The sequence below is a fragment of the Patagioenas fasciata genome, chromosome 2 (assembly GCF_037038585.1).
Source record: "Patagioenas fasciata isolate bPatFas1 chromosome 2, bPatFas1.hap1, whole genome shotgun sequence".
Taxonomy (NCBI): domain Eukaryota; kingdom Metazoa; phylum Chordata; class Aves; order Columbiformes; family Columbidae; genus Patagioenas; species Patagioenas fasciata.
In genome coordinates this window covers 65838989-65861497 of record NC_092521.1, presented here as the reverse complement: position 1 = coordinate 65861497, position 22509 = coordinate 65838989, and the positions used below count along the sequence as shown (strand labels likewise).

The 22509-nt window shown below is 41.0% G+C and overlaps 1 protein-coding gene across 1 annotated transcript; it reads right to left on the bottom strand.

Annotated features, from left to right (window-relative positions):
• Positions 1-31: 31 nt before the first annotated feature.
• Positions 32-22047, bottom strand: SLC39A6 (solute carrier family 39 member 6). The gene is made up of 10 exons (XM_065832664.2): positions 21928-22047; positions 19133-19864; positions 17667-17847; positions 17211-17380; positions 15721-15933; positions 14457-14526; positions 11004-11381; positions 5782-5862; positions 4098-4288; positions 32-3317 (listed from the first exon to the last, which is right to left on the bottom strand). Exons 2-10 carry the CDS (start codon positions 19850-19852, stop codon positions 3165-3167), a joined length of 2157 nt encoding a protein of 718 aa, XP_065688736.1. The 5' UTR covers positions 19853-19864; positions 21928-22047; the 3' UTR covers positions 32-3164.
• Between the last annotated feature and the right edge of the window lie 462 nt (positions 22048-22509).

Sequence of the window (22509 nt, the reverse complement as noted above, 5' to 3'; positions counted from 1 at the left end):
CATCTGTGAGGAAAACGCTTGAAACCCAGCGTTTGTTTCAGTGGTTTATTTTCTCCAGCACGCAGCAAGAGGCATAAGAACTGTCAGTGATCATTATATGCACCAAAAGAAAAAAACAAACACATTTCATCAAAATGTATTTTTGTTTCTTGCTCCTAGCAAACAGCATGACCCCTTTTTTCCACAGAAACTCTAATTATGTCGGTATCTCGGTTCAGGCAACAGGAGAACCCATGCGAATTACATTTTAGCCTTGATTGTATTTTAAATAAACGTCACTCAGCTGGGTTCTCACAACAAATTTGGTGTCACTCTAAAGAGCACCTGAACCCTACAGCCGGGCCACGTGAGTTTGACTCTTGCCGCACGTAGTAACTTCACACACCACCTTTTTCTGTTCAAATACAGGTCAAAAACATTAGAATAACACGTTACAAAGAAAATAACTTCGAGTCCAGCATTGTCTGCCTATTCTGTTCACCTGCCTCTAGCACAGGCACAGCACGGCAGCTGTAAGAGCATATAAAATTAAGGTCTGTACCATAATTAAGGTACAGATGGATACACAAACCATAGTTCAATTTCTCAGCTGGAACAGGCAGGCACGTCACAAACTGCTGCAGAAAAATATATGCATAAAAATAAAGGGCTGCTCAGAGTTCTGCCCCATCAGTTTGCCAACCCATGAGTATTTCTGATTCAAGTATATTGCAACAAATGCAGATTCTACTTTATAAGGCTGACAAAGATAAACAAACAAACAAACAAACTGTTGTCATCATGCTGGTACAAACCTACAGCAGGTTTCAGCCTATAGACTGCTCAGTTACTAGTTTGGACAGCTGTCCATCATGGACATCTTTCCATCAAACACTAAAGAACACTGAATGGGTGGGACACACATATGGCCATCTGATCAAGTCATTTCTGCCCACATGCTCTAAAGGCAAATTTTTTCATCAGTTTTTACACTAGCAATGTGTTTTGATATGCAGATATTTTCATGTCAGTTGATTACATTGAAAGCCAGCCAAAAACCCACTGGAAACACTGACTGCAATTTGTAGATGTCCATCACTCAGTCATTGATCTCAAAACCTCTTGGGCAACACTAGGCTACATGTCTGCTTCCTATTTCATACCCACCACCCAGACAAGAGAAGTCCAGCTGAAATAGCAGCTATCAAGGTTGTAGGCCAAGAGAAACCGTTAGCCAAAAACTTCTAATAGGAAGTCTAGAGGCTTAATCAAAACACAATAGTACAGAATAAGACCAACAGGAAATGTAAAGTGCTTCACGGAAGGAAAGAGCACACCCACCAATATTTTGGCAGTGTTCTTGTTAGAGATTAGTTTCTAGTGATGGAAAGTAAGTCAGGGAGAGGAAAGTGAGTGCTCCCAGAAGAGAATTCTGTTCTTCTCTCCAAACAATTGCTCATCCAGCAAAGAGAGATAAAGGTTCATACATGCAGAGATCTGGGGAAGCTGGTGAGACACCACCACAACTTAGCGCTGCCCTTGGGATGCATCAGCAGAGCTGAAGGAAGCATGCCACTTTCTACCCCTGACATCCAAGGAGGAAAGGAACAGGATTTCGTCACTGGGGAAAGAAGATCAAATCTCAATCTTGTTCACTTTAGGAAAGACTCAAGGAGAAGCTAATATTCCACTGGCTGCAGAGACATCTGTGATCCCCATTTCTCAACCAGTAAAAAAACCCACCCCTAACCTTTTGATTAATTCCAAGCATCTATTTCTAAAGTGATACAGTAGTTTCAGCTTCCATTTTATGACAGACCAACATATGCCAGACTGTTTAACTTGTCTGATCCAATTTAACAACTCAATCAGAATTAAGTTCTAATTGGTTTATTTCTGTTTTTTGTTTGGTTTTTTAAAGCTAGCTAGTTAAGATAGCATAATTCTGTTACTCATAACATAAAATTTGTCCAATATTCACCTTTTCTGGAAATGCAGAATTCATTTTGCAATTGTCTTTTTCATCCTTGTACTTCCTTCAGTTACTTTCAGGGTGGTTAAAATATTAAAACTGTAAGCTCAAACTACATACTTACAATTACCCTTAACATACTGCTTCCCTATATAGGTTTTCAAAGAAATTTTGCTATTTTGGATGTCTCAGCTTTAGTTGTGGCAAGGAATGTAACTGCTGTGTAAACACAGGTTTATGGTGTGCAGTCACACAGAACTAGAAGTACTCAGCTCTCCCACTCTGCTAATTTCCCAAAGTAAATCAACACTACTTAAGGAAGCTGGTGTGGTAAATGAATGTTTGTCTCAGGCTGTAGTACTCCTCCCCTTGGTATCAAACGGACTTTAATAGATCTTTGCCATTTCAGGCAGTGTAAGTGGGATATAGCACTACTTTGAAAATCCTTTCAATGGAATTCACAAACAGTAGATCCAGAGCTGTGCTTTTACAATCTAACAGCTGTACTTCTGTTGCCAATTTGAGACACAAAACAGGTAAAAAAAAAATGGTGCAAACACTTAAAACAGGATTTCACAAGAATTCCTTTGGAGTAGAAACCAACTGGAGTAAGACAAACAATCCACAAGCTATTGAGAGAAGAACCACCGCAGAAAGGATGGAGTGGTCTCATCTGCCACTCTGTGTAAACTAGGTGGATGAAGAAGAGATTGCTTTCTATAAATATAATCACATGCTACCCATTACATCTTGGTCTTGTTTTACACTACTCACTCTCCTTTGTATCCACAGATTTTGATTGTGCTACAATAAAAACCACTGTCATTTTATTTATTTAAACCAACAAAACCATTGAAGTAAAAAAAGTTACATATCATTACATAGACTAAATAAATTTACTTAAAAAAAAAAAAAACACACACAAAAAACCCTCTAACCCCCCAGACAATACTCCTTTAATAGATTTGGCACTTTCACCATGTTTTACTAAGTACAATGTTCCACAGTACCATGTGCAATGCTAAATCCTATGTGAAAAAAAACCTTACAGTGTTCATTTCTATCAGGGAGACAAGGGAAGGAGGGAGGGACACAACAACAAAGCACACCAATAAAAATATCTAACCTATATCAACCGTACCTCTCCATTATGGAATAGAAAAAAACCTACCGCTTATAATTTAACATGAAGCTCTTTTCCTGGCAACCAGCATTACAGGTTTATGCTGAATACAATCTTATGTTCAAATACAGAGATAAGCAGCATTATCCCAAAACCCAACAGAATCCCAGCATTCTGTAACAGGAAATATCCCCAGCGGCTACATCCATGATCACTGGCATCGTTGTGGAGCATTTCAGGCACCTAAAAAAACAAGGAAGCGTTAAATGCCTTCAAAATCAACACTTACTTCAAACCCAATTTTTCAACCATGAGGCAGCCAAGTCTTACTCCTCTAGTCTTTCCTGTTGACTGCATTAATGCTACTCCTCAAATTAGGTGTCACTCAACATGAACAGCATTATCAGAGTCTACTTCCATATGTAGAGACAGAGAGAATCTAATGTTCTAATTACTGTTTTCATAATTATACTTATGTCTTAATCATATCCTCCTGGCTTATTTACCACGTTAAGTAATCAAGCCACACCAACGATTTTATTCTTAAGATAGTTAAGCTTTCACGAAAATCGACCAAATACTTTGTACTTCTGTACAAACATACTTCTGGGGTACAGTGTAGGCTTTAATACTATTCTGTCTTCATCCCCAAAAGCAGAAATTATTTAATGCAAAAGCCAAAGCGCATTTGGTGGTGCCAATACCGTGCAACTCGCAGTCTTACTGGCCATCTGCTACACTAGCCACTCTCAGAAGCAAATTTTTACTCCACCTCTGCTGTTAACTGCTTCTGTTTAAAAACTAAGGGAAAAACAACCTCTCTTCCTACAGTAAGCTAAATAAAAGCAATCTTCCACCTGAACATTTAACAGAGTTCTTACACTGCATGCTCATCAGCACCTTCAAGTGCAGAGAAATTTAATTGAGGGAGAAAAGATAGAAGCATTTATTTTCAGATCAAAATATAAGTAGTATTAATTCTTAAACTATGCCATATAAATTCAAGTATATCTAGCCACTTACCATATCCACAAGAGCCACGTACATGAACAAGCCAGCTGTAAGTGCAAATATCCACATGGAAACATTGTCTGCGTAATGACCGATGAGGATCCCGGTAGCCATCCCGAGATAGGCCAGCATGGCTGACAGCGCATTGTAAAGCACGGCTTGCTTGACAGTCATGCCCGCTTTGAGAAGTACAGCAAAATCTCCTACAGCAGGGAATAAAACAAAACAAAAGTTTTGATCCTCAGATAATTATTGCAGTATTTATGAGTTCTCCTTTTTCTTACAAGATTACTAAGCTATTTTTATGCTGTCTGCCTTACTGTTTTCCGTCATAAAATCAGAAATTGCCAGGGGACAGAAAATTTTAAAACGCACACAAACAACAACACAGTAGCAAACATTGTAAGTGTATAACCTTAAAATCTTAGGAGTTTTGGAAAAAGCAGCTCTTAGTGTAGTTTACATTTAAACCAACTCTGTAAAATACTGGAGTACCTGGTATACATGAACATCCTAAAGTTGTTCTAAAATAAAATATTCTCACTTAGTTGCATAAAGCAATGGTGATGATTCCATTTATTAGCCTGTAACTGCTCTCTGTATTTTAAGTCTAGCTGTTCCATAAATTCAGAAATAATTTCTTCATTAATTTATCTAAATGATCCTTGACATCTTATTTTCACTTAAAGGAATGATAGACTACCAGCCAGAAACAAGTTCTCCATCATTCAAAACAGATTTCTTTGTTCAGATAAATTCAATCTAAACCAGAGGAAAATAATATAAGCTTATTATTTGGAAATAAAATGGATTCTACATAAAAACATAAGTTATCTCCAGTTAAAGTAAACAAAAACAATCTTCTAAGCTGAGTTATTTGTTACAACAGCTTTTCCCACAAGATATCGCAATTATGATGAACTGGTACATCATAAACATTGTTTAGCATTAACAAAAGAATGATCCAATTTTATCCCCAGTTAACCAGCTAGTCCCATGTGTTTCAGTATTCCTATGCCGCTTCATGTCCTCTATTAAAGAAGGTATTTCTATCAAGTTTTCTGTGCTGATTAAAATAGTATGAATTTTTAAAAGATTTTGTGCTTCCAAAACCAACAGAACATTTGAATCTAAGATTATCAGATTCATAATATGAATTATTTTTTTGTATTTGTACTAACAACATTTAGTACAGATAATTAAAACAAGTTCCATGATTCCCGTGGAATTAAGATGAACAAGCCTCAGTTCCTCCCATGTTATAAAACCAGGTATGTTTTCTCTGGATTAATGTATTTCTGTATAACATTATTGTACAGACAGACAAATATATCAGACTGTTTAACAAATTGATCAATGTATACACATACTGGTTTACAAGCTCCATTAAATGAAATTGAACATTCTGCTTTCTAGGGAACTGAAGAACAAAAACAACAACTGAATTATACAGAACGAGTTGTAAGTAACTGCAAGAGACACTGAGTTTTAAGCAAAGAAATAGATTTTTAAAAGGAAGATACATTAATTAATAAAAGCCTTTAAGTAAGTTAAAAGTATTCTTGAGTATACAATCTGACACAGATTAAATTTTCTGATGAAATTTTATTGTGCCACAGAATAAAATCACTCCCCGTTCTCCAAAGCGCACTGTAAGTATCTATACCTGCAGTATATGGAAACACTGAGGTCTTACCTAGCTCATGAGGTAATTCATGGCAAAATACAGCCACAGAAGTGCTTAAACCACTAGACAGCCCTTCAGTAAAGGCTGCGCCTATGAAGAGACAGGAAAAAAAGAAATAAAAACATTACTTCATATTCAGACATCAAGTGCAGAGGCATTGTTGCATATGCTTGTATCAGATTACGATGTATTAGTTTCACTCAAATTTTTCTTATGCTTGTGGAAGCTTTTAAACTATAACTGAACAGTTGTTGTTTATGATTCTTAAATTTCAAAATCACAAGCAACACAGAATCCTCCAAGTAGCTAAATTAAACAAAGTTTCACTTTTAATTCTGAACTAAGTCAAATACCTTTTAAAAACACAACCCTCCCAGAAAATGCAATAAGTGGAAATCCTGTCAGAAAAGACACTTTTTAAAGGGAAGAGGGCAGCTCAACTGCATCTGAGGCTCAAGCGCTGGAAAAGGGAAGCCCATTCAACAGTAAGAGAGGATACATAGTCATGTGAAATCAGCAGTGAAAGACTGTTAATGAGGCAGTGTGCACACAAGTGTTTTTTCCTCCACCTGAAGCATGGTAGTTCAACCACAGAAACCCCTTAAACTCGTCCAACAGTCCTCATCCTTCTTGTTTTCTCCATTCCTCCTGCTGCTTGCCATTTTTCTGGTTTGATGGCAGCTGAGGAGGAAGCAGCAGGGCTGAAGAGCTGAACCACAGCTCACACACAGCAGGGAGAGATGCACCAAGGGGTGCAGCAGAACCACCTCCAGCCTCTCCTTCAGCTGCCACTAGCAGAGTGCCAGCAAACGAGGTGCTGCCAACAAGCAGTCCAAGAGGCACGAGGCCATGTCACAGTGGCTAGCATGAGGGACTGCTCACAGAGCAAGAGCTATGATGGTGATGAGACCACAGGAGGCAAACACCAACCCCAGTACTCCAGCAGCCTCTCTCCAGATGTAACTCTTGAGGGTGGACACTGCCATCCAGCTCTTCATCTGCAAGAAATTACTGATGCTCCTCCCTGCAGTGACCACAGCAACAACCTCACCTCTGGGGTAAGCGCGGGAGCACCCAGTGAAGGACATGCAACAAGTAGCGCACAGGCATTTTAGGATGAGCAATAATGAACAGCAGATTGAGAGAATCTTTAGAAGAGGTTCTACAGAGGCAGGAGTCCCAAGCCCCTTCAGACTAAAGAGAAAGGCAGGACCAAAGCAGCGCTGGAACAGGAAACATGAACTCCCAGATGGGTAAAATCTCAACACAGTGAAGCCCAGCAACAGAAAGAACTCGCTGTCCCCACTTGCAGCTGCTCATCTAAAGAACATGGTAATGACCCCAGCATGCCTACCTCCCACAGCACAAAAATCACATGCATATAATATTGCCTAATCCATCCGGGTAGTATTCAGGCTAAAGCAGATTGAAAGCAGGGTCCCATCTCCCTGCTCACCAATGCTTTGCGGAAACTTATACATGAGTGTAACGAGGGCCCTGTAGGAGCCAACACTATGCTCTCATTCCTAGTACAGTGAATCCCGAATGTCATAGTCTTAGGAGAAGCAAGGCCAGCAGACTCAGTTCTTTACAACCCCTGCTAAGCACTGGTGAGGCTGCTCCCAGGATTTTCTGTCCCCCTTGGGGTATCCCAGTTAAGGGTGAATATGAACACTGTCCAACAGAGGCTGACAATACAATCACAGCATAGGGCCCAAAAGCTTGAAGAAGCTATGTATAATTAACCTCCTTCTCCACCAGACTAAGGAGTGGTCTAACAGAGGCTTGTAAGTACCTTTAGTGCCCAGCTCTTCAAAGTAGTGACATATGACACAATGGGGGAGAGGCTGCCAATCACAACTTGGGAGCTTCAGGCTGGACATAAACACAAGCTTCCTTATTATGAGACATCAGTGCAACACTAGAAGAGGTCAGCCTCCCTATCTCCCCATCTGTGGTGGTTTTCAAGGCTTGGCTGTGCAAAGCCATGACTGACCTCACCACGTGTTCCCAAGAGCCGTTTCCAGCAGAGGTTTTGACTAGGAAAGGACAAAAGCTATTTTACCCTGAGCCACCCGCAGAAGTGTTTTCCACTGCACTCTCAAACCTTCAGTCATAGGAGTTTACTCAGTAATCAAGAGGTAAATGACACAAGTTACCGCTACCAGACTAGCAAGAGAGGTTATTAGTGAACACTATCAATCTCTTCTAGGTATTGGTCCATTTCCCCTGCTCCCAAACATATAGTTTTGAGTCAGATTTTGAGAGACAAACAGGATAATGACAGTTACCTCCTACTAAGATAGGAGAGTTCATCACCATTCAGTCAGGCTTCAGTTTCTGAGGAGATTAGGTAGGTAGAGGAAGGCAGAAGGTAATTACCTTCTTCCATGCCTGCATCGTCAAGAATCTACAAGTTCCTCTATACTACTGTCTCTCAACAATGTTTTCTCAGTCATCACTTGTTAGAGGAAAACTAAAACCACAAGAACCCAGCTTAATCACACATGGTAAATCTAATTTTGGGACCACAAAGACAAGCCAAATAAAACCTCATTGCTTTGGCTGACGTGACTGTACGCTGTATGGATACATAGCACCCAAAGTACAGGCATAAATAACAGGAATATCTGGTTTTATTTTTCACTGCTAAAAAGATGTCTTGAAACTTTAACGAACTGCAGACTACAATAATATGTCCAGTATTATCCCCTCTTGAGAAGCTGACTCAATAGTGTCATGGTATCTTAAAATATACATTTAAGACATCACTTCTCTCAAAAAAGATCTAGAGAAAATAACATATATGCAAGATTAGTGCAAAATCACTGCATTTTAGTAATTTAGTTGAAGCTACACAGAAAAGTTCAAATCACTGAACATAATTTTGTACAAATTAGTCACATGTAACTGTTCCACAGTTTAATAAAAAAAGAAGCACTTTTAAATTTTATTTCTACATAATCAGCACAACAGATATGAAGAAAAAACTATCTGATAGAAATTATGAATAACAAATCACAAGAAAGGAACTTAAACTAAAGGTTACTCTGGTTAAACCTAGCTTCACAGAAGCATCCATTTCTTCATTTAAACACAGGTCAAATACTATACAAGCAGCACTGGCAATTTCAGCATTTTTAGAACATCGTCAAATCCATGTTTCTCCATACTACTTTTGAGCACATCCAGAACTGAAAGAAACCCACGTTTCCATTAGCATGAACAAGCTACACAGCAGGACTTCTAAAAGCTATTGCTCTCACTTGTTCAATAAGCCTTTATTAACCTTCCCCATGCTTTTCCCTTCATAACTATAAATTCATACCTCCTTCCCAAATCTCTCTAATGCTAACAAGTAATTGATTTGGCATTTCATTTGTATGCAAATCCTCCTCTTCTACCACATTTTCACTACTTACTGATCTGCTCAGAAATTTACATTCCACGCTTCAACTTTCATCAAAAATGAGATTAAATCAGAAGGTCTCTTTTCACATTATACTTTGAATTGACCAAATCTGAACAACTGCAAATACTGCTGTGAGAAAACAGTTATTACTGGGTTTTCTCCTCAAACAAGAATGAGCTTGTTTCTGCAATAAGATATACAGAAAGACTGATACTGCTGAACTGCCCCCAGTATGCTATACAAGCTGGAAATGAATCTGATAGCTGTGACGATTAGTCTTAAATACTAAAGTCAAGATTATGAAAGACTAGCATAAGAACTGAGGATTACTGATTTTACTTCACTTTCTGTAACTTACTTTAACCTTTTAAATTTAAAATACCTGTAGTCTAGCTTGCCTTCCAGGAAAAAGAAAAAAAGAGGGAGTTCCCAACCTGACCTCCCAGCCAGATGTCCAAAACATAATATTCAATTTGTTATTTTTGTGATAAAGTAATATTTCCACTGAAGCGCTGTCAAAGAATGAACAACTACAATGTTTAAGCAGAAAAATAGGGACATAAATAAAAAAAGGAACAAAAAGATAAGTGTCCTCATTACATTTAAAATAACTGATTATACTGGTGTAAATTAAAAAATACTATTATGGACAACTTAAAGAACAAGACTGGGTAGAGTATGACTGGTGTTTAAGAAAAAATATTTTTAAGGTACTTTTCCAAGAGAGACTGAGCCTGTTTTAAGACTGAGTACAAAACACCAACCATGTGAAGGAATCATGTTATGCTCTTTTACTCGGTAAAGACACTCTTAATCCAAAAATCTGCATAAAGGCAACATACAGGGACTTTATTGGTATCTGCTCCATGAATCATATTTCTGAGAGGTAATAGATAACTAATGTCCTGTTAATTAACACCCTACTCACATACTTCTAGGGTACAAAAAGTTACATACACCTTCTCTGGAAGGTTAGCACAGCACTAGGAAGAACTGCAATGTTGCTCTTTAGTGAACAGTAAGATCTGAGAATCTCGATGTGACAGGACTGCTGTGCAAAAGCGTAAAAGCACCTTAGAGAACACAAAGCCTTGGACCAAATTGATTTTACAGTAAAAAGGAACGCATGCCTACCTCCCACAGCACAAAAATCACATGCATATAATATTGCCTAATCCATCTGGGTAATATTCAGGCTAAAGCAGATTGAAAGCAAGGTCCTATCTCCCTGCTCACCAATGCTCTGGGGAAACTTACACGAGTGTAACGAGGGCCCCGTACAGGCAAAGCCAGATGTGCAGAGTATATAGAACCTGACCTTGCTGACTAGTGTGAAGACGGAAAAGAAATAAAAGCAGCAAACGATACTAGCAGTCTGACTGAACTGGAAAAAACAGTTACTTTACATGTGACCAAACAGACAAGCTTATCTTGAAAAAAAAATAACAAAATTGTTGAGCGCTTGGAGGCATGGAAATACAAAGTCAGCTCAAGTCCTAAGTATTATAAGCCTAGCTTTAGTTTTGATAAATGTTAGCTTTAACTTTGTTAAAAGTAGGAAAATAAGCAAAGTTTATAGATTTCCTAAAGAAGCATAACTGTAAGCATATAATTTCTGTTTTATTTATCACTGATCTCTAGGTTGTTGAGCCGGAGATTTTTCTCATTCAGAGCTGCTCTCAGATAATACCTCAATGATCCACTCTTAATTAGTTATGTTCCTAATAAAGATATAAGTGAGATAAAGAGTTAAGTGACAGCAAGAAGACTTTGCTGTCCTCATGTATAACAAAGCTGCAGTGCCCAAACTAACACTTACCAATCGCTAGGCCATCACTAAAATTGTGTAGCCCGTCTCCCATAATCACCATCCACGCCAGAGTTGCTATCCCTGCATCCTTCAGTTCTTCACGTGAGTAGCGCTGACTGTGACTGTGGGGATGATGATTCTGATGATGATGGTGATGCAGAATATGATGGTAGTCATGGTGATGATGACTAAGGTGATCTGTCTGCCCTAGAGTATCGTGTAAGTGAGAATGACATTTGTTTCTACAGCCTCTGGACACATAGACATTGTCAACCTCCTCTTGGTGAGGATGAGCTATCATCACTTCTTCTTCTTCTTGTACAGTTGGCTGCTGAGAAATAAAGGGCGATGGATCTTGTGAGTCTGTTCCTAGGTAGCCCTCAGGCCCTGTTACAAAAACCCAGATTATAACATTAGCATTTAAAAAATCATTTAAGAAGCAAAGATACAATAAACAAGTTGAATAAGTGATGCAGTAAATAAGAAAATAGTAAGACCAGAAGTTGAGACTGATACCCCAACTCTTGTACCAGTTTTCTTTTTCCCCAAGAGTTTCCACAACTTATTTTTCTTTCATCAGATTTCTAAGATCATTCTCAATAGTTCAAAAATCAGAAAAACTTTCAGTTTCTGTCCCAAACTACTAAAGCAGCCAGGACACTACAGCGACAAGTGCCTCCTAAAAAGCATAAAAGCTTCTAATCTAAGACACAGTTCAATTTAAACATAACAGCATAAGGCTCTATGTCCCAGTTTCACAGCATGAAGGTCATTAGTTCAATTGCTTCAGAAAGACCATGTGTCTGGAAAGCATAAGCCATTTATTCATCCTAGGCCTGAATTACGTTACAGATAATTTTGGAAACTCCTGTGCTTCCTATAAATACAGGAGCTTAAGTTCAAACACTTGAAAAATAAACACTTGAAAAATAATCACCACAAGACTATGAAACATCCTCATATAAACATTAGTGGCACACTATGGTTAGTTATTTTACCTAACACCAAATACTTGCATAATTCTTCCCCTGCAATTAAATGAAAAAATGCACATTTTTTTTCCCCTGAATTATCAACAACTCTTTCATTAGTTATAAAATTTTTTTGAAAAGCTTAACATCTCTTTTAGCTACAAGAGCTAGCAAGTATCTAGTGAGGTGTGTTTCTGCTTACAGCACAATCTTGGGGACACATCATCATTTGCAATCCAGGTACTTCAACTAACCTCTAGCAGATAAAACTAATACCAGAGGCATTGTAGGCCCACTGATGAATGAGGTGGGTGCCCTGGTGGCAGAAGACACAGAGAAGGCAGAATTGCTGAATGCCGCCTTTGTCTCTGTCTACTCCGCTGGAGGCTGTCCTGGGGAACCCTGTACCCCTGAGACCCCGGATGAAGCCAGGTTAATGGAGGAGTTTGCTTTAGTCGATGAGGACTGGGTTAGGGAACAATTAAGTAGTCTGGACGTCCATAAATCCATGGGTCCAGATGGGATGCATCCGCGGGTGCTGAGGGAGCTGGCTGAAGTCATTGCTAGACCGCTATCCATCATTTTTGCCAAGTCTTGGGAAACGGGAGAGGTGCCCGAGGATTGGAGGAAAGCAAATGTCACTCCAGTCTTTAAAAAGGGCAAGAAGGAGGACCCGGGTAATTATAGACCGGTCAGCCTCACCTCTGTCCCTGGGAAAGTAATGGAACAGCTTATCCTTGGTGCCATCTCAAGGCACATCAGGGATAAGAGGGTCATTAGGGGCAGTCAGCATGGCTTTACCAAGGGTAAGTCATGCTTGACCAACCTCATAGCCTTTTATGAGAATGTAACAAGGTGGATGGATGATGGCAGAGCCGTGGATGTGGTCTACCTTGACTTCAGTAAAGCCTTTGACACAGTCCCTCACAGCATCCTCACAGCTAAATTGAGGAGGTGTGGTCTCGACAATAGAGTAGTGAGGTGGGTTGCAAACTGGCTTAAAGAGAGAAGCCAGAGAGTGGTGGTCAATGGTGCAGAGTCCAGTTGGAGGCCAGTATCTAGTGGAGTGCCTCAGGGGTCAGTACTGGGGCCAATATTATTCAATATATTCATTAATGATTTAGACGAGGGAATTGAGTGTACTATCAGCAAGTTTGCTGATGACACTAAGCTGGGAGGAGTGGCTGACACGCCAGAAGGCTGTGCCGCCATCCAGCGGGACCTGGACAGGCTGGAGAGTTGGGCGGGGGATAATCTGATGGAATTTAACAAGGGAAAGTGTAGAGTCCTGCATCTGGGCAGGAACAATCCCAAGTTCCAGTATAGGTTGGGGCATGACCTATTAGAGAGCAGTGTAGGGGAAAGGGACCTGGGGGTCCTGGTGGACAACAGGATGACCATGAGCCAGCACTGTGCCCTTGTGGCCAGGAAGGCCAATGGCATCCTTGGGTGTATTACAAGGCGGGTGGTCAGTAGATCGAGAGAGGTCCTCCTTCCCCTCTACTCCACCCTGGTGAGACCCCATCTGGAATATTGTGTCCAGTTCTGGGCCCCTCAGTTCAAGAAGGACAGGGAACTGCTGGAGAGGGTCCAGCGTGGGGCAACAAAGATGATTAAGGGAGTGGAGCATCTCCCTTATGAAGAAAGGCTGAGGGAGCTGGGGCTCTTTAGTTTGGAGAAGAGGAGACTGAGGGGTGACCTTATTAATGTTTATAAATATATAAAGGGTGAGTGCCACGAGGATGGAGCCAGGCTCTTCTCAGTGGCAAACAATGATAGGACAAGGGGCAATGGGATCAAGCTGGAACACAAGAGGTTCCACTTAAATTTGAGAAAGAACTTCTTCTCAGTGAGGGTAACAGAGCACTGGAACAGGCTACCCAGGGAGGTTGTGGAGTCTCCTTCCCTGGAGACATTCAAAGCCCGCCTGGACACATTCCTGTGCGACCTCACCTAGGCGTTCCTGCTCCAGCAGGGGGATTGGACTAGATGATCTTTTGAGGTCCCTTCCAATCCCAAACATACTGTGATACTGTGATACTGTGATATTATCAACCTTATAAATAAATAAACACTCAAACTAATAAAATCCAGAGTTAAGACATACAAAAATCCAAATAATGGATCACACATATAACATCTAACACTCTGAAGTGTAGAAGTCAGTAGGTACAGCTGTATTTGCAACAGGCATTAGCCAGAAGAGCTTCAGGGAATGACTTCAACTTCTGCTGTTAAATCCCGAATTAAAAGGCTTAAGATTTCAAAACCGTGAATTCACTACTTCCAATCTGTCAATCCTTTCTAAAGGAAAGCAGCAAACAGAGCTTGTCCTCTGCGTATCAATGCACAGACAGGTTTGGCTCTGAAAAGAATTCAAGTGGGTAGTGATCCAACCTACAATAAGAAGCAGATCCATGAACTGCCAATCAGGTGTTTTTTAAACAGTGCTGCCACAAAATAACAACTGTGCAGTAATACTGAGACTTACGATCATCTGCATCTAACTTTTCTTCAGTCGCTGAAAACTTCTTACTTTCTCCATCATCTTCATTTTTTTTCTTATTCCAAAAGAAAATACTGTGGTTATGAATATTTTACTTATCTTTCAGGATATACATGAGCAGCATTATATTCAAAACATTTATGCATCTTGCACAGGAAGATGACAAGTTGGAAACCATATAAAGAGCACAGAAGCAGCACATTAAAAAATTAGCTAAATACAGTAAGACAAAGGCTCCTCAGGTTCCACAGGAGGAAATAAAAACAAATTAAAAAAAACAACAGCAACAACCACAAACAAAAACAAACCCCCACACAATAAAAAACACAAAAACAACAATTACAAAAACCCACATGCATAAACACTGCATAGTTTTGCATGAGAAATAAGCGGAGGGGTTCATCTAAGAGGCAAAACACAAATACTGCATAAAAGTTATACTGACATTACAATGGAAAATAATTAGTGGAATAATGTGGGTTTTTATTTGTTGTCAGGGGTTTGGAGTTTTTTTGTGGTGTGTTTTTTGGGTTTGTTTGTTTTTTAGTGTACTGAAGGGAAATCAAAGAAAATCTTTAATCGTTGCTTGCTAATCTCTCCATCACAACAATTTACGATCAGTGACTCAGTATCTAGAAGGGCATAATTAGTCTAATAGGAAATCTATTCCCAGTGGCTGACAGAAGGAAACAGAAGACACTTGCTTTGCTTGGAACTCTTCAGGTCCTCTCTCGGCAAATAAATTTAACTAGAGATAGGAGAAGCAATCCTGTCACTCACAGTTGGTTTAGCTTCAGTATAAACCCCACCAACACAACCTCCCACGACCAAAGTCAAAATGCTTACACAGCATCTGTTCTGAGATCGCTGCCTTAATGACCAGTTTAACAAGAAAACTAAACAAAGATTATCAGCCATCATAGTAGGCTAGAAAATAGCTATTTTTAAGTAATTAGTAGTTTACTAACTTTCTTCAAACAAAGCTTACACTATCACCAGCTTTTACTGTACCTATTTACTGAGCCAACTTTTACATTTATTATATGTCTGGTTAAGGAAATAGCTCAGAGTTGTTCCATAACAGGACCACACAAAAAGGTTATAATGTAGTTTAAAAGTATAGTGCTATAATTTCATTTATACTAGAGACACATAATCAAGTCAGCAACCACTATTAAATCCAGACAGGAATATGATAATCAAAATTATCGTGCAATACAATATAACTTCAAAGTAACAGTTTCTCTACCTTTTTCTTCTTGTCTTTAAACTGCTTTATTAAAGTGATCAAATGCTCCACTAGAAACATGAAATATAAGCCTCCAAGTGCTGTAAGTCCCTTCCATGTAGAATCCAGGTAAGCACTCTCCTCTGTACTTTGAAAAACAAGGTGTTTGAATGTGGAACTTTTGTTTTGTTCAAGTACAGGTTTGTCGTGGTGATGGTGGTGGTTTCCATGAGACTAAGGGAGAACCAAATGGGGGAAGCCATTATATTCAAAAGAACTGATAACATAAGAAACATAGAAAGTATTCTTCACATTCTTTTCATCAGGCCTGGAGTCCAGGCTTAACAAGTTCCATGGGCTAAATGCTCTGGATACGAATTCAAACAATTACAAAGAAATCTGTTGATTTTCAAGATACATAAATACTTAAGAAGAAACATTGCACGGACTGAGAGCAGGCCTGGTACTTACCTTCTCACTGCACCTACACACGTATCAATCAATACAAGATGTTCAGCTGCCCCCACAAAAGCTACTAACACCACCAAGGAAACTGCATTTTAAGTAGTAGTCACAGCCAGCACACCAATTACTTTCCCATCTAAGACAGCTCATAGATGTCAAATACTTTTTCTTTTTCTACAGGAAACTCAGCAGTAATTTCCTTCTTTAAAGGAAGTCTGACATTGTTCCCTCACTGGCTACTGATGTGTTCAGTAAAAAAACAACTTCTAGGACACCTCACTTGCACATGTTTAGATTTACATAACCTCACACAGCAAAGCAAAACTAACTGAAAGGCAAAAGAACGACCCAATGAATTACAGGCAGGGCTCAAAAACTACCCTGGGATCTGCAGTCCTTCATATCCATCATATCTGAAAGCTGCAACAAGTTGCCTTTGGGGGAGATATGGGAGCAGGGAGAGGGCAATGTCAGTTTAAGAGCTTCAAAAAAGGTAGAAATTTAGCAATCACACTCCAATTTCATTGTCCGTGTTACATCACAATTAACATGTAACTCTAAACAAGTAATGTTTTCCCAGGACTTAAGAAATGCTTGATTCTGGTCAAAAAATTACAATGGATAAGTAATCAATGTAAGTGGCTGATAACAGAAAACAGTGGATTATCTATTCCACATTTGAAGTGTACAATGAGCAATTTCCACTCATCTATAAAGTCCATTAGACTGGAGAAAGAAAATAAACAGTCAGCATTGAAAGGAATTACTAAAAACATTTGTGAAAATTTTTTGCATGCAAGGAGCAATGAGTCATTTGGCAGCACAGATGACTAAGAAAGGGAAAGAGACTGAAGGATAATGGTGCGAAGTTCTTACCCTGTAAGGTCTGTCAAATGAATAATATAAACAGTTCCAAATGGGAAACCTTTCCAACAAATAATCTGCCTTACAAGGTTGAGAAATGACTCACCAAATAAGCGCTAATTAATGACAGGTATCACATTCTCTGCTTTCAGATACCAAGTGAAACAGTAATTAATACTTACATGTGGAAGCAGGTGTAAGAAAGCATCTCCACTCAAAGTCCCCACAGCCAATGCCACAAGAAAACTTAGAAGAAATTTGAAAAACACACGATTCATCAGCGGTACCAATATAACACCCAACAAGGAAAGAAAACTGATGACTGAGATGGATATAAAGCCACCAATCCAAGCTGGTAACAAAAAAAAAGATAAAAAAAAAAAAGAAGAAAGTAGTAACAAGAATAAACAACAGCTATATCAGATTTCATTTGCTTAACATTTCTGTTTTCAAACACTCCCGATCAGTTGCATAATGGGATGTTAACAAATAGTCTGCCACAAAGATTTCTCTCTAGACCTGGTCAAGTGCCCAAACAAAATTACAAACTTCTTTCAACTTTGAAATATGTTTCTCAAATTTATAACCAACATAAATAGGTTTCCAGTAAGTTTTTATTCCCTGTTAAAACAACCTACCTATTTGCAGAGAGTAACTTTTCGGAGGAGTTTCAGCTTTTTCACTAGTTGCATGGACTATGCAGTATTTCCCATCAATCTGATTAATAAGAGCTGGACAGAGGTAACTAAATTCTGTAGCTGTCAACAATACTTGAGTGCCTATTCCATGGGACTGCATTACTTTTGATGCACTGAAGCACTGTGGAAAGACAATACATTAAAGATTAACCAGAACCAAAATACCATGATACAGCTCAAAAGGACCGCACATCCCATTTCAGTGGAAATGCTGTGGCATCACATGAAAACAGGTAATTAAAAACTGGTAACAAACTAATTTAGTAAGAACTTTACCTCCAACCCCTCCTTCTGGTCTAGAAATCTGGTATGGGAGTCCTGGTAGATGATGCACAATTATCATTCATTCTCAACACAAGGGGGTCAGATGTTTTGCTGTGCAAATAGTAAAAGCCTAACACTTATCACTCAGTTTTAGAGGCCATGTAAAGAAGTAGTAAAAAGGTTAAATACCTTTTACAGAAGTGATTACTGTGTAAAGTCTTGTACAGAACATGTTCTGCACACACTTCCTCTAGCAAAGTTCCCCACTGTATGACTTACAGTCTCACAAGGTTTAAAACAGTTGTACTTCTGCTCTGACTGTGCAGAACACAGGAACAACTTGTGAATTCAGCACCTACAGTCATAATGCTAAATAACAGCCACTCTGAATTACCTGGCATGGATTCCACAGAGACACTTGATTTTTAAAGCTTTTAAAAGCCCTTAATGGAGAAGGATCTGATCGTGTACGAAAAATGTCCAGAACACACTATGGACTTCATCAGCATTAATTTTTACTATTTTAAAGTAATAGATAACATTTTGCAGCAAACAGTTTTACAGTTTAAAGACTGAGAGGGAGGGGGTTGAAGGAGGATGGTGCCCACTACTTCCCTAACACTCATGATGCAGCTTTGATAAGTTTGACTGTGTTTTAACTACATTTTTTTACTTTCACCACATTATTAGGAAAACAAGACAGATTCTGGCTTTAAGGCAGAACAGCAAGTTTTAAATTTGAAGTGTTTTTCATTTTTAGTAATATTTTAAAGTCACATAATAAATAATTATATATATTTACATATAAAAATAAAAATACATAAAATATAATAAAAATATAATATATAGTATATGGTAAATATATAAAACCAAGTGCATGTTTATACTTAAGTATGTATTTCTTTTTAGAAAGAAAAAAATAAAAACAACTAGATCACATATCTATTTTCCTCTGAGCTTGTGAACATAACACAACATTCCTTCAAAACGTTACATTTCAAGGAAAGTTGTTTGTGTTTTGCTATGAGTACTGTTACACCACAAAGCTCGTACCCCATTCAATGATAAGCACCTGACAAATATGCCATAATAACATTCCCAGTGGATCTGGATTCTCAAGAATACAACAGAATCCGTCTCACCTCTTGGGTATTTTGGTTTGTCAGTTTAGAATACAGGTAACTTCCTCTTTCTGATTCCTTCGGAGAAGTGTGAGATTCATTTTCTTTGCTGTTAGCAAGCCAGCTGGCGTTGCTGCCACCTGCAACGTTAACGGCAGTAGAGCTGGTCAGACCTAAGTGAGCAACCGCCTTGGCTTCTCCAGGCTGCCCATTTTGTAATTCATAGCGGCCATCTGTGGGAGCAGTGACGATAGATGCAGTTATCTCATTAACAGTGTTCTTGCTGTGTACAAAGTTCTGCTGATGTTCTACATTCTCTACTTTATGAGCTTCCTTTGAGTGACTGTTCCTATGGTCTTTGTTAGGATCAGATTCATGGTTTGGACAAACAGTCTTCTCAGAGTTTTTACTCAACGAAACATGAGTATGATGAAGGTGATGATCGTGGTCATGATCATGGTCTATTTTAATCCTTTTCATTTTATCTATACCTATGTTCTGGAGCAGTTTCCTAAACCCTTCTATCGACAGAGAGTTGTTTTCCCCATAACGATGGAAAAGTTCTTGAAGATGAAGCTTCTGTATTAATCCTGCCAAGTCAGTATTAATGCCAGCTGCCTTTTCTGGAAAAGTTCTCTCTGATATATGCACAACAGTGGCTGTCTCCACTCCATGATGGTAACTTTCACACAGTAGTATGGAAAACAATACAAGGACAGTGACCCATACTGTACTCTCCATTGCAGTTTCTTTCTAGCAGTGAAAAAGAGGTAGAGGAAAACAGAAGATAATTTTAATAGTTTGCTAAACCCAATCACATTTTCCACTATAACAGATATTCATAATTTGCTAAAAAAAAACCCAAACCAAAACAACAACAACAAAATGCTAAAACCACCAACCACAACAAACGAAACCAAACCATAGAACCATAGAATGTCCTGAGTTTGAAGGGACCCACAAGGATCATGGAGACCAACTCCTGTCCCTGCATGTGACAACCCCACAGTTCACACCATGTGTCTGAGGGCATTGTCCAGTCTCTTCTTGAACACTGTCAGGCTTGTGGCCGTGACACCTCCCTGGGGAGCCTGTTCCAGTGCTCCACCACCCTCTGGGGGAAGAACCTTTTCCTAATGTCCAACGTGAACCTCCCCTGGCATATCTTCCTGCCATTCCCTTGGGTTCTGTCACTGGTCACCAGAGAGAAGAGATCAGCACCTGCCCCTCCTCCTCCCCTTGTAAAGAAGCTGCAGCCCCATGAAGTCTCCCCTCAGTCTCCTCTTCTCCAGGCTGAACAACCCAAGTGACTTTAGCCACTCCAAATACGGCTTCCCCTCTAAACCCTTCACCAACTTCGTAGCCCTGTTCTGGATACTCTCTAGTAGCTTAATATCGTGTTAGAAACCCTGCTCAAAGTATCAATGCACTAAGAGAAGAGCCCTTTAAATTTCTTACACATTCAGCATTTTTCCCAGATGTGTGGCCTTAGGCAACAGGAGATGAAGCTGCATTGCTATGCAGCAGTGAGGTCACTGGCTGCAAACACCCCTCCGGGTGTAAGCTCACCTTTGTTTAGCTTGGCCTGAGTCACTTATCTCACATCAGCTAAACACTGCAAGCATCCTCAAGGCTGCAACAACAGCGCCCTAGGTTAGACGTTGCTTCTGCTTAAAAGAAGCCTTATAATTTCACTTTTAGTGACAGATAAGTATTATAAATTAATGTTCCTGCTTAAAAATCAAAATTCCCAGCTTTCCATCACTAGATTTCCCAGAGCTCTTGGCAGCTCTTGGCAGGCCAGCCAAGCAAGCTTCCAGTACTTCACAAAAATGACTTTTTATGCTGTCACTGTTTTAACCCTGCCATGTTACACCTCCTCTCATGAGGTATACAGACCACTGCTGCGGGTCAAGCGTTCACAAGCGCTAATTTCAAGTATTTCATCCCACAAATCCTCCAGCGAGGCCGTGAATTACCCGATACTCAGGCTACAGTGCAGGACTGTGCTGGGGGTGCCTCAGCCCATTCACAAGGAGACACAGAGAACATCGCGTAACACTGAGAACCCCGCAGTTCTCAATACAATTGAGAGAGCTGGGTCTCTTTGGCTTGGAGAAGACTGAGAGGTCATTAATGTTCATAAATATGTAATGGGTGAGTGTCACGAGGATGGAGCCGGGTTTTTCTTGGTAACAATGATAGGACAAGGGGCAACGGGTACAAACCGGAACACAGGAGGTTCCACTTAAATATGGGAAGAAACTTCTTCACAGTGAGGGTGCCAGAGCACTGGAACAGGCTGCCCAGGGGGGTTGTGGAGTCTCCTTCTCTGGAGACATTCAAAACCCACCTGGACACATTCCTGTGTAACCTCACCTAGGTGTTCCTGCTCCGGCAGGGGGACTGGACTAAATGATCTTTCGAGATCCCTTCCAATCCCAATCTGTGATCAGCTTGCAAATCCCGGCAGCACCGCCGGGCCCCGAAGCACCCCGGGTCCCCGCTGCCCACGGCGCCGGCGGGAGGCGGCGGCCCCAAAGACCCGCGTTCCCCGTAGCCTGCACCCGGGCTCGGCCCGCGGCCCCCGGCCAGCACAGGGCGGGAGGGGCGGCCCCGATGCTCTCTGGGACGCGTGTGCCCGCTGCCCCCCCCAGCTGCCAGCGCCGGGCGGAGCCTCGGAGCGATGCCGCGCCCGGCCCAACCCCGCCTCACCCCGTGGCTGCTGCTCCAGTGGCCCGGCCCGCCCCACCGCCACCAGCCCCAGCCCAACCGCGAGACGCACACGCCCGCCCCGCGGGAGGACACTACGCTACCTCGCCCACCGCCCGTTCGGGCTGGGCTGGGCCGGCCCGGGCTCCGCTGCTGCTGCCGCCGGACCCTTCTCCTCCCGCCGCCGCTGCCCACGCGCGCGGCAGCCGCTCCCCGCCCCCTTCCTTTCCTCTTCCGGGTACGGCGTCTTCCCGTTGGCCAACGGGGAAGCGGGGCGGGTGTCACGTGGTGGCGGCGAAGCGCGTGGCGGCGGCGGCGGCGCGCGGGCGGCTTCGAGGCCGGGCGGCGGCGGAGGGGCCTTCCCTTCCCTTCCCTTCCCTTCCCTTCCCTTCCCTTCCCTTCCCTTCCCTTCCCTTCCCTTCCCTTCCCTTCCCTTCCCTTCCCTTCCCTTCCCTTCCCTTCCCTTCCCTTCCCTTCCCTTCCCTTCCCTTCCCTTCCCTTCCCTTCCCTTCCCTTCCCTTCCCTTCCCTTCCCTTCCCTTCCCTTCCCTTCCCTTCCCTTCCCTTCCCTTCCCTTCCCTTCCCTTCCCTTCCCTTCCCTTCCCTTCCCTTCCCTTCCCTTCCCTTCCCTTCCCTTCCCTTCCCTTCCCTTCCCTTCCCTTCCCTTCCCTTCCCTTCCCTTCCCTT